Source organism: Arachis stenosperma, chromosome 5, assembly GCF_014773155.1.
Source record: "Arachis stenosperma cultivar V10309 chromosome 5, arast.V10309.gnm1.PFL2, whole genome shotgun sequence".
NCBI lineage: Eukaryota > Viridiplantae > Streptophyta > Magnoliopsida > Fabales > Fabaceae > Arachis > Arachis stenosperma.
The window spans coordinates 113,347,130-113,359,105 of NC_080381.1; the positions used below are offsets into that span (position 1 = coordinate 113,347,130).

At 33.2% G+C, this 11,976-nt stretch overlaps 1 protein-coding gene across 1 annotated transcript; it reads right to left on the bottom strand.

Annotated features, from left to right (window-relative positions):
- Nucleotides 1-2,074: 2,074 nt before the first annotated feature.
- LOC130982394 (peroxidase 47-like) lies at nucleotides 2,075-4,472 on the bottom strand. Its single transcript, XM_057906385.1, has 4 exons — nucleotides 4,130-4,472; nucleotides 3,104-3,292; nucleotides 2,861-3,023; nucleotides 2,075-2,591 (listed from the first exon to the last, which is right to left on the bottom strand). The coding sequence occupies exons 1-4, from the start codon at nucleotides 4,376-4,378 to the stop codon at nucleotides 2,212-2,214; spliced, it is 981 nt and encodes a 326-aa protein (XP_057762368.1). The 5' UTR covers nucleotides 4,379-4,472; the 3' UTR covers nucleotides 2,075-2,211.
- Between the last annotated feature and the right edge of the window lie 7,504 nt (nucleotides 4,473-11,976).

The window sequence follows — 11,976 nt, forward strand, 5'->3', positions numbered from 1 at the left end:
AAAGTCTAGGGGCAGCAATTTTATTGCATTTTGGCCAGCATATAACCAGTAGAGAAAGGTGAGTCATTGGATAAAATCTCACACCAATCTCACACCATCAAATCATCATTGATGGCTAATTGATGGCTACCAATCACAAATGTTGCTGGTCCCCTAGCATTGTTCTTAGAGATATAATCATTAGTGTTACCTTTTTTCATTCGCTAAAACTTTTGGGATGAGTGGTATCATGACATGGTATTAGAGCGCTAGATCTAAAAGGTCAAGAGTTTGATTTTTGGAGAATATTCATTTTGTAACTAAATAGCTCATTATACACATTGTACAAATAATTTATTGTCTCCCTAGCGGGATCCAATAAATAATTATTAGATTCTAGCCTATTTTATTCGCTTAAAACAATATATTATAATATTTTTAATGAATTTATGTATACCAAAGAAGTTATTTTAATATTTCATGACACTTATCCTATTGACTTAAATTATTGTTAATTTTATTTTTGTAGGAAATTCAAACTATATGTTAGTTAAAAATATTGATATATTAATGTTTTAGTATATTTGGATAGATATTATATCTAGGTCAAATTTTGAAAATACCAGAAATTTTAAAATGAAAAAAATTTAATCCGAATCTTGCTTTCAAAATATGAAAATCATTATTACTTGAAGGTTGTTAAGATTCGTAAATTGAAAATTAATAGTTGAATATATTATGGAGAGGATATTTCCATAAAAATGCTCTAAACATCTTTTTTTAAATTGTTGATATGTTACATTTTAATTGATTGTATTTAAAAAATCGATTAATAAATTATTCTTTAAATTCGATTTTAAAATCCAATTTGACTCTGCTCAGTTTACATAAACCGAACCAGGTCATGCTTAATTTTTTTTAAAAAATTACTTATACGACATCGTTCAGGAATCCTAAACTCTACCTTCTCCTCGCTCAACGTCAGTCTTCACTGAAGCTCTCGAGCTCTCTCATCTCTCTCGCACCCAAGCTCTCTCCTTCTCTCGTCTCCGGTCTCCCTCACTGTCTCCGGACTGGCACTCAAGCTCGTCGTCGCTCTCTCGGCTCCGGCCTCTCTCACGGTCTCTGGTCTCTCACTCAATCTCGCTCGCTCGCCTTAGAAGATCCCGGGACTGGTCGTAATCGTCTCTCTCTGTCTCGTCACCGTCTCATCATATCGCATCATCACATTAACGAAGTCTAGGCCAAGTAAATATCTCTTTGAATATTACAATGAAGATCAGATATAGTTGTGTTTGGTTTTACAATTTACTGTGTTTGTATGCAAAGGATGCTAGTTCGCTGGGTTCCACCGTCTGAAGGGGCTATCAAACTCAACGTCGATGGAAGTTCAAGAGGAAACCCAGGAAGAGCCGGATGTGGTGGCTTGCTTAGAGATCAAGATGGCAACTGCATTGCCGGATTCGTCAGTCATATTGGTTTCGCCGGCAGCGTCGCAGCGGAACTAGTAGCTATTCGCCATGGTTTGTGGTTGGCGTGGCAGTTTGGGTACAGAAGGGTGGAATGTGAAAGTGATTGCATGGTGGCTCTCGAGATTATTCATCACAATGCCGGAGATTTTCCGGAATTCGCAGACATTGTGGAAGAAATTCATCAGTTCATGCTTCTTGAGTGGGATGTCACTATCTACCATGTCATGAGAGAAGCAAATTCTTGTGCTGATTTTCTGGCAAAAATAGGTTCTTCTTCGAGTTCTGCATTTTCTCTTCTGAATAGGCCTCCGCCGTAACTCACTCACCTTCTTCTTGCCGACTCCAAGAGTGTTCTTTATTCTAGAGATTAGTTGTATGAGGTTATAAAAATTGTTGAGCTCATTTTTCATTATTTCTTAAATTATGCATGGTTGATGTACTCTTTTTCCTCTATTGGATTTTTTCCCAAACTCCAGGGGTTTTGTTCATAGGGGTTTTTTAAGGAGGCATAACCTACATAAGCCGAGTATCCATACAGTCGATACCAATCTCGGTGGAACAATGTACTATTCAAAAGTATGTAACATATTCAATTTCAATGAAATTACAAAATTTCTGGAGAAATTATTCAATTCTATATTAACTGTTAATAATTGTCAATTATGTTCATCAATGCTAATGTAATATTTATCAAACCATAGATATATAAATACATAGATCATATATTTGTTTTAAATAAGGCATAGCTAGATCCTCCAATTCAATTTATCTTGCGGCAGTTATCTCTAACTTGACCCTTAGAACCTTCTTTGATATCAAGCAAGCTCATTTTGACCATGGCTTGTTGGAAATCCAAGAAGAACAAGGCTTGGTTCTGTGCATAAGAGTTGACAAAATTCCTAGTTCTTGGACTAGTGAACAATGTTTGATCGGATGTGAGAACCCCATTGCCGGAGACCAAAGCGTCGAAGTACAAGTTGTCGAAATCATCCCTTGTTTCATCGAACGGCTGCTCAGCATTGTCACCGGCACTGCATGTTCTAGACAGTGTGTTTGCAAATTCTGAGTTCAAATTTGGATCCACTTTTGTTAGTCTGTTCTTGAAAGAAGAACACCTAGCTACTCCTATTGTGTGAGCCCCTGAAGATTCAAAACCACAAAACATTATTAAAAATGTTTCCTTGTTGCATAATCTCTATCAACTATTCTATCTGAAAATTATATGCATTAATAGTTTAATATATAGATATTTTGTAACAGAAGGAATGACATAGTGAAAGCTAGTAAATTATGAATTTAGAAGCCTTTGTCAAAAAGTGAAGTTTCACTTAATTATGATATTCATTATTCATGAAGAAGCATGTATAGATAGAAATAGAAGCATAGGGACATATATGTATATTAATTACCAGAGAGAGCCACCATCTCTTGTGCTGAAAAGCCATGTTGGGCAAACATCTTGATGAGATCAGAAGCATTGAAGTTGGGAGATGGCAGATTAATGGTATCCTCAATTTTGGACCTTGTTCCATCTTTTCTTCCCTTTGGTATGTCATAAACTGGCCCCCCTGCCTGCTCATTGTGCCATTCATAATATATATTAGTATAAAATTAATGGTAAATAAAAAAATATATAAATAGGTTGATCTTACAAAGAAAACTGCATCTCTAGCAGCTAAAGCAAGAATATCAGCACATGAAACTACTCCAGGGCATTGTCTTTCAAGCTCTTCTTTGATGTCATCTATGATTTCATAGCCTCTCAAACTCAAATTTGCTGGTGAATCCTTTTCTGCTTTGTTACCCTTTGTGGAATCAATCAAAATTGATCCATCACATCCCTAGTAGCAGATCACACAACCATACATATATGTTACAATATTTATAATCTGCAATATATGTTCAATTTTATGGCAGAAAAATGGATACAACATGCATGACATTTTTTTAGTGAGTTACTTATTTACTATACCAATTGATAAGAATGACACTTTTTTTTATGCATTATTCCAATTCATATATAGATACTCTATCCACTTTAAAGTATGTAAATTTAGCTTTATGTATATAACTACATCTATTCTTATCAGTTATCACTACTTTTTTTTATTTCTGCACTCTGTCTTTCATTGTTTTAGAACATTCAAGTTCTTGTTCACTCATTCCATTCAATTCTCAAAGAAAATCAAAACATGTTAGTATATTAAGTTTCTCAATTAAAATGATAACATATGTTCGATTTTTTTTAAATATATAATTTATTGATCACTTACACTCACAAAAAAAGAAGCATGTTTGTTTTGCAGTAAAAAACCCTTCAAAAAACAATGATTTATATTAATACGTCAATATTTCTAATTTTTATAACAAATTTGATATTTATTCCAAAAGCATTTATAATTACCAACTCAATAACGTTATTCTTCAACATTAAAAAAATGAAGAATTATAAATATTTTTAAAATAAAACGCACATTAAATATGTTTTAAGAACATGCAAGTATTTCTCTCTCACTTAATATATTACTCACAGAAACTCCAAAACAAAATCTCCGAACATGATATGAACATGATACTGAGACCTTAACAACAAACTCAACTAAGTAATTTCGCCATACAACAACATGATCATTATTAATTACCACAAACTTAATTAAAATAGAAATGAAATTAAGAACCTGAATGAAACAATCATGGAAGTGCATTCTAAGAAGAGGAGCAGCAAGTGAAGGATCATCTTCCAATGCCCTATTGACAATGTCCTTAACAACAGATTCAACAAAAGGGCAACTAAACAAATAGTAATTCATGTTCAAACCATCTGCTCCAATTCTGAAACCACTCACTATAATTCCCATCACAACAAACGCTGTCACCAAATTAGCCATCACTATCCTCAAACACTTCAATGGCCTTTTGTACACCATATTAATCAATGATACAACACAACTACTATATATATGTGTGTGTGTGTGTGTAGCACTAAATTAAAGAACACACTTTACTTAGTGGGAAAAAGCTGGCAGAACAATACATTCATTGTAGAGTGGGGAAACTGCAATATGCTTGTGTGCTATATATATAATGATTGAAAATATATAAAGTAAGCACACAATTAGATCAAGATGAGATTGAAAAGGATAAAAATAAAGTAAATAAAAACAATAAATATCTGGATAGTGGTTTATCGTTTACTTTTGTTTTCTAAATTTCTTGAATCCTACGTAATCACATTGGTCAATATGAATGCTATATATGTATGTGTATATGGATGCATGGTGATTGCATGTAAGTTGACACGTAATAAGGGTGTTCACCATTCCATCACTTGAATCTACCTTGTATGCATAATTTTATTGAGTTTAGTTTTGATGTAAGTAAATAATTCTATAATTATTTAATTATAATAAATTTATTTTGAAAATTAGTTATTTCGTTATAATTTTTTGAAATTACATATCTAATATAAGAGGTCGCATTCAATACAATCGTATAAATTTATCAAAATTTTTAGAATAATGCTGATAAGTCAGAAACTAAAATTTCATAAAATAAGTAAAATTGTTGAAATTCAGAAAATAATTGTAAATTATTTTTACAGTATAAAAAATGAAATTGTGGAACACTAATTAAGGGTTGACAACCAAATTAATTTAATCAATTAATAGGGTTTAATCAAGTAGTACTTTGACTATGAAACCTCCATAATACAGTGCAAATTGACTTGCATGTTATTTGGAATTGGATGAATTGTAAGAAAGTGGGAAGTGGGGTGGTTGTGCGTATATATATATATATATATATATATAGAGAGAGAGAGAGAGAGAGAGAGAGAGCATTATAGCTGGCTGCCATTTATAGAGAGTATAGAGTGTACAAATAAACTTGTAATGAAAAAGTAATGTTAATGTATGTGGCATGTTATTGTTATTGTGTGAGTTAATAAAGTGGTTCATACGCGTCTAAGTTACATGTGGGAGAGGTCTTTTATTCCGTATGTATATGTTATGAGCATCAGCATGCTACTCACTTTTTTAATTTGTATCAAATGAAATGAAATAATATGTTGAATTTATGCATAGTTATATAATCAGATTTGTTCCATTCAAGTGTATATGTAAAGGTAGGATTATATACTATTCATAACTTTGAATTAGAATCTAGTTTATATATAATATATGAGTAAGGATCAAATAACGTAATTTTTTAAAAAACTAACCATTGGATTTGAAATTATACCTCATAAATCATTAGGAAATTTTATATCAATTCAAGATATATACATGATAATTAACATAATATATTTATTCAAAATATAAATAAACAAGAATTTTTAATTACTGTTGTGATAAGCATGGACGTGGATGCCCATTTCTCCATGTGAAGCTCACATTCTCAAGAGAGAATGTATTTAATAAAGGTTGAAAAAGGGTGATATTTTATGTGTATAAATAGGGGATGCATTGCATCCATCTGTACACAACAATAACAATATAACAAAATATTATTCTTCCTTCCTTTTCATACAAATAAATCAATCATCTTTTATGTTGCAATCAAATACCCTTCTCCTTATATTACTATTACAATTCTTCCTCTTCTTTTATTTTATAAGTATTTTAAATTCTATTTTCTATTACTCTTACATAATATTAATAGCAATATTGACCATCTTTATTATATTGAGATAGTATCAAATGCAAATATCTCTCTCTTTATTTTAATACTTTTCTTATCTTTGTATATATACACAATACAACATATAAATATTATATATATAATAATTATTGAGCTAATTATATTAATAATAGAGTCTTCTATTTATACATCTCTATTTTATATCTTTTATTTATTTTACAACACGTTATCAGCACGAGACTCTGATCAAATTTTTAGGAAGACTCAGGTAACAATTTTCATTATGTCGAAGCTCTCTCATCTTGAATTCAATGCTCTTGATATATCTGGAAACAATTATTTATCATGGATATTAGATGCTGAAATCCATCTTGATTCAATGGATCTTGGAGATACCATTAAAGCTGAGAATAATGCATCCCAGAAGGATAAAGCTAAAGCCATGATTTTTCTCCGTCGTCATCTTGACGAAGGATTGAAAAATGAATATCTCACATTAAAAGATCCTGCAAATCTTTGGAAAGACCTTGAAGAAAGGTACAATCATCAGAAAACGGTGATACTTCCTCAAGCCCGGTATGAATGGACGCATTTGCGTTTACAAGATTTTAAATCTATAAATGAATATAATTCTGCAATGTTTCGAATCACCTCACGAATGAAATTGTGTGGGGAAAAAATAACTGATCATGATATGTTGGAGAAAACTTTCTCAACCTTCCATGCCTCGAATGTGCTCCTGCAGCAGCAGTATCGAGAGAAAGAGTTTAAAAAATATTCTGAGTTAATTTCTTGCCTTCTTGTTGCCGAACGCAACAATGAGTTGTTATTAAAAAATCATGAAGCGCGCCCAGCTGGCGCCGCCCCATTTCCTGAAGTAAATGCGGCAAATCATTACCCCAGAAGAGGTAAATGGCAAGCTTTTAATAACAAGAAAAATTATGGAAGGAAAAAGAATTATGTTCAAAAGAGAGGATCTCACCAGAAGTGGGACAAAGAAAGGAATATCGGGCAGAATAAATCAACCGAGGAGAAGTGTTTCCGCTGTGGTGGAAAGGGCCATTGGTCACGTACCTGTCGTACCCCAAGGCACCTAGTCGATCTTTACCAGGCATCTTTGAAAAAGAACGACAAAGGAAAGGAAACAAATTTTGTTTCAAATGATGCTGAGAACTCCACCACTCATTATGATGTATCTGATTTCTTTGAGGATCCTGAAGGAAATATTGGTCATTTGATTAATGATGGAATAGTTTAATATGTGGATTGTGAAGTATCTATGTAAATAAATAATGTAAAGAACTTATAGTTAAGTTTTATTTTCTATGTATTTAAATTTCAAATGTGATGTACATAAATAATGAAATATTAATGTTTATGAATTTTGAAATTATTAAATGTGTCAAATTTTAAAATAAAATTTTGGTATATGACATTATTTTATGTACAGTATTTCTTAGAAAAATAATTCTGATCAAGTATTCAATTTAACTGTGCATGCTACTCATTTTATTATTATTTATTTTGAAGAATGGCAAGGATATGTAATGAAGATGTATGCCTTGCGGATAGTGCAAGTTCGCACACTATTCTCAAAAGTGATATATATTTTACCCATCTTGTGCCAAAAGAGGAATATGTTAATACTATTATTGGCTCAGGCAATGTGATAGAAGGCTCCGGAAGAGCTATAATTTTGTTTCCTGGAGGAACAAAATTTATAATAAATAATGCACTATTATCTACCAAGTCTCTGAGGAACTTGTTGAGTTTCAAAGATATTCGCCGAAATGGATATCATGTTGAGACGATGAATGAGGGAAATCATGAGTATTTATGTATCACAACTCATGATTCAAATAAGAAAGTTATATTAGAAAAATTACCCTCTCTTTCATCTGGGTTGTATTATACCAAGATTAGTGCAATTGAATCACATGCCATTGTAAACCAGAAGTTTACTAACTCAAATGAGTTCATAACTTGGCACGACCGATTGGGTCATCCGGGAACAACCATGATGAGGAGAATTATTGAAAACTCTCATGGACATTCACTAAAGAACCAGAAGATTCTTAAAACTAGTGAATTTTGTTGTGCTGCATGTTCTCAGGGAAAGTTAATTTTAAGGCCATCACCAGTAAAGATTGGATTTGAGTCTCCTGAATTCCTAGAAAGGATTCAAGGTGATATATGTGGACCTATTCATCCACCATGTGGATCTTTTAGATATTTTATGGTCCTGATAGATGCATCTTCGAGATGGTCACATGTGTGCTTATTATCTTCTCGCAACATGGCGTTTGCGAGATTACTGGCTCAAATTATTCGATTAAAAGCACAATTTCCAGAAAATCTAATTAAAGCAATTCGTCTTGATAATGCTGGTGAATTTACTTCCCAAGCTTTTGATGCTTATTGTATGGCTAATGGAATAAGTGTTGAACATCCAGTAGCTTATGTTCACACACAAAATGGGTTAGCAGAATCACTTATTAAGCGCCTCCAATTAATTGCTAGACCCTTGCTAATGAGAACAAATCTCCCAACCTCGGTTTGGGGGCATGCTATTTTACATGCCGCAGCACTTATTCGTTTGAGGCCAACAAGTTATCATCAATTCTCTCCTATACAATTAGCTTTTGGCCAGCAGCCAAATGTTTCCCATTTAAGAATATTTGGGTGTGCGATATATGTTCCCATTGCACCACCTAATCGTACCAAAATGGGACCCCAAAGAAAATTGGGGATATATGTTGGATATGATTCTCCATCTATAGTGAGGTATCTTGAGATACAAACTGGTGATGTGTTTAAAGCCCGATTTGCGGATTGTCATTTTGATGAATCAAAATTTCCAACATTAGGGGGAGAGAATAAGCTTCCTGAAAAGGAACTTAATTGGAATGCATCATCGTTGATGCATTTAGATCCTCGATCAGGGCAATGTGAACTAGAAGTTCAAAAGATTATACATTTGCAAAGAATAGCAAATGAATTGCCTGATGCATTTTCTGATACGAAGAGGATAACCAAATCTTATATACCAGCGGAAAATGCCTCAATTCGAATTGACGTCCCAGTAGGACAAATAGCCACAGAAGCAAATACACGCCAGAAGCGTGGCAGGCCTATCGGTTCCAAAGATAAAAATCCTCGAAAGAGAAAAGAGGTAAATACGATTCCTGTTGAAAAAGACATAGTAAAGACACCGGCAGTTGTCCAAAATTCTGATATAACGCCAGAAGACGTTCAGGTACCTGAAAATTGTGAAAATGATGAGATCTCAATAAATTATGTCTTTACAGGAGAAAAATGGGACCGAAATAAGACAATTGTCAATGAAATATTTGCATATAATGTGGCATTAGATATCATGCATAAAAGTAAGGATCTTGAGCCAAGATCAGTTGAAGAATGTCGACAAAGAAATGATTGGCCAAAATGGGAAGCAGCCATGAAGGCTGAATTAGACTCACTTGCAAAACGTGAAGTCTTTGGACCTGTAGTCCGTACACCTGAAGATGTAAAACCTGTTGGATATAAGTGGGTATTTGTGAGAAAACGAAATGAGAAAAATGAAGTTGTGCGCTATAAAGCCCGACTTGTGGCACAAGGTTTTTCACAAAGGCCTGGTATAGATTACGAAGAAACGTATTCCCCCGTAGTGGATGCGATAACATTACGTTATTTGGTCAGTTTATCTGCATATCATAAACTGCATATGCATTTAATGGATGTGGTAACAGCCTATTTGTACGGCTTATTAGATCGGGATATCTATATGAAAGTCCCTGAATGACTAAAGATATCTAAACCATCCAATGAATATTCGCAAGGGTTGTACTCAGTCAAATTGCAAAGATCTTTATATGGTCTAAAGCAATCTGGACGAATGTGGTATAATCGTCTTACTGAGTATCTGGCCAAAAACGGATTCAAGAATGATGATATCTGCCCATGTGTTTTCATAAAGAAATCTGCATCTGGGTTCATTATAATTGCTGTGTACGTTGATGATTTAAATATCATTGGGACTCCTGAAGAGATTCCAACAATTATAAAAACTCTAAAAGAAGAGTTTGAGATGAAAGATCTTGGAAAAACTAAGTTTTGTCTCGGCTTGCAGATTGAGCATATAAAAGGTGGGATCTTTATTCATCAAATAACATACACAGAAAGGATCTTGAAAAGATTTTATATGGATAAGTCACATCCATTAAGTACACCAATGATCGTAAGATCTTTGGATGTGAAAAAGGATCAATTCCGTCCTAAAGAAGAAAATGAAGATATCCTTGGTCCTGAAGTACCATATCTTAGTGCCATTGGAGCGCTAATGTATCTTGCTAATAATACGCGACCTGACATATCATTCGCGGTGAATTTATTAGCAAGGTATAGTTCCTCTCCAACCAGAAGACATTGGAGTGGAATCAAACAAATTTTTCGATATCTTCATGGAACGGTTGATATGGGATTGTTTTATCCCTATGGATCCAAGTCACAACTAGTTGGCTATGCAGATGCCGGATACTTGTCTGATCCACATAAAGGGAGATCTCAAACAGGATACCTGTTCACATATGGTGGTACAGCTATATCTTGGAGATCCACGAAACAGACAATTGCTGCAACATCCTCTAATCATGCTGAAATACTGGCGATTCATGAAGCTAGTCGCGAGTGTTTTTGGCTGAGGAGTCTGATTCAATATATTATGTCATCATGTGGACTGATTGATCATAAGATAGCTCCAACTGTCCTGTTTGAAGATAATACAGCATGCATTGCTCAACTTAAAGGCGGATACATTAAAGGCGATAGAACAAAGCATATTTCTCCCAAATTCTTCTTCACTCATGATCTTCAAAATCAAGGGACAATTGATGTTCAACAGATCCGCTCAAGTGACAATCTGGCAGATTTGTTCACAAAGTCACTCCCAAAATCTTCCTTTGAAAGATTGGTACATGAAATTGGGATGCGTCGATTTCGAGACATCAACTGATGTCGACAAGAGGGGGAGACTGTACTCTTTTTTCCTTGGTCAGGTTTTTTCCCATTGGGTTTTTCTTGACAAGGTTTTTAATGAGGCAGCCCCATCATTAAAGGATATTGTACTCTTTTTCCTTCACTAAGGTTTTTTCCCAATGGATTTTTCTTTAGTAAGGTTTTAACGAGGCAATAATCCTAAAATGGTCATCCAAGGGGGAGTGTTGTGATAAGCATGGACGTGGATGCCCATTTCTCCATGTGAAGCTCACATTCTCAAGAGAGAATGTATTTAATAAAGGTTGAAAAAGGGTGATATTTTATGTGTATAAATAGGGGATGCATTGCATCCATCTGTACACAACAATAACAATATAACAAAATATTATTCTTCCTTCCTTTTCATACAAATAAATCAATCATCTTTTATGTTGCAATCAAATACCCTTCTCCTTATATTACTATTACAATTCTTCCTCTTCTTTTATTTTATAAGTATTTTAAATTCTATTTTCTATTACTCTTTACATATAATATTAATAGCAATATTGACCATCTTTATTATATTGAGATAGTATCAAATGCAAATATCTCTCTCTTTATTTTTAATACTTTTTCTTATCTTTGTATATATATACACAATACAACATATAATATTATTATATATATATAATAATTATTGAGCTAATTATATTAATAATAGAGTCTTCTATTTATACATCTCTATTTTATATCTTTTATTTATTTTACAACAATTACATGCTTATTAATGTCTATTTCCAAAAAAAATTGGTATAAATATTATTCACCATATATTATTATGATTCAAGGGTTAGATAGATACTCATAAGTTTATGGTATAATTTTTTGGCATTTTTTGAAGGTGTCTAAA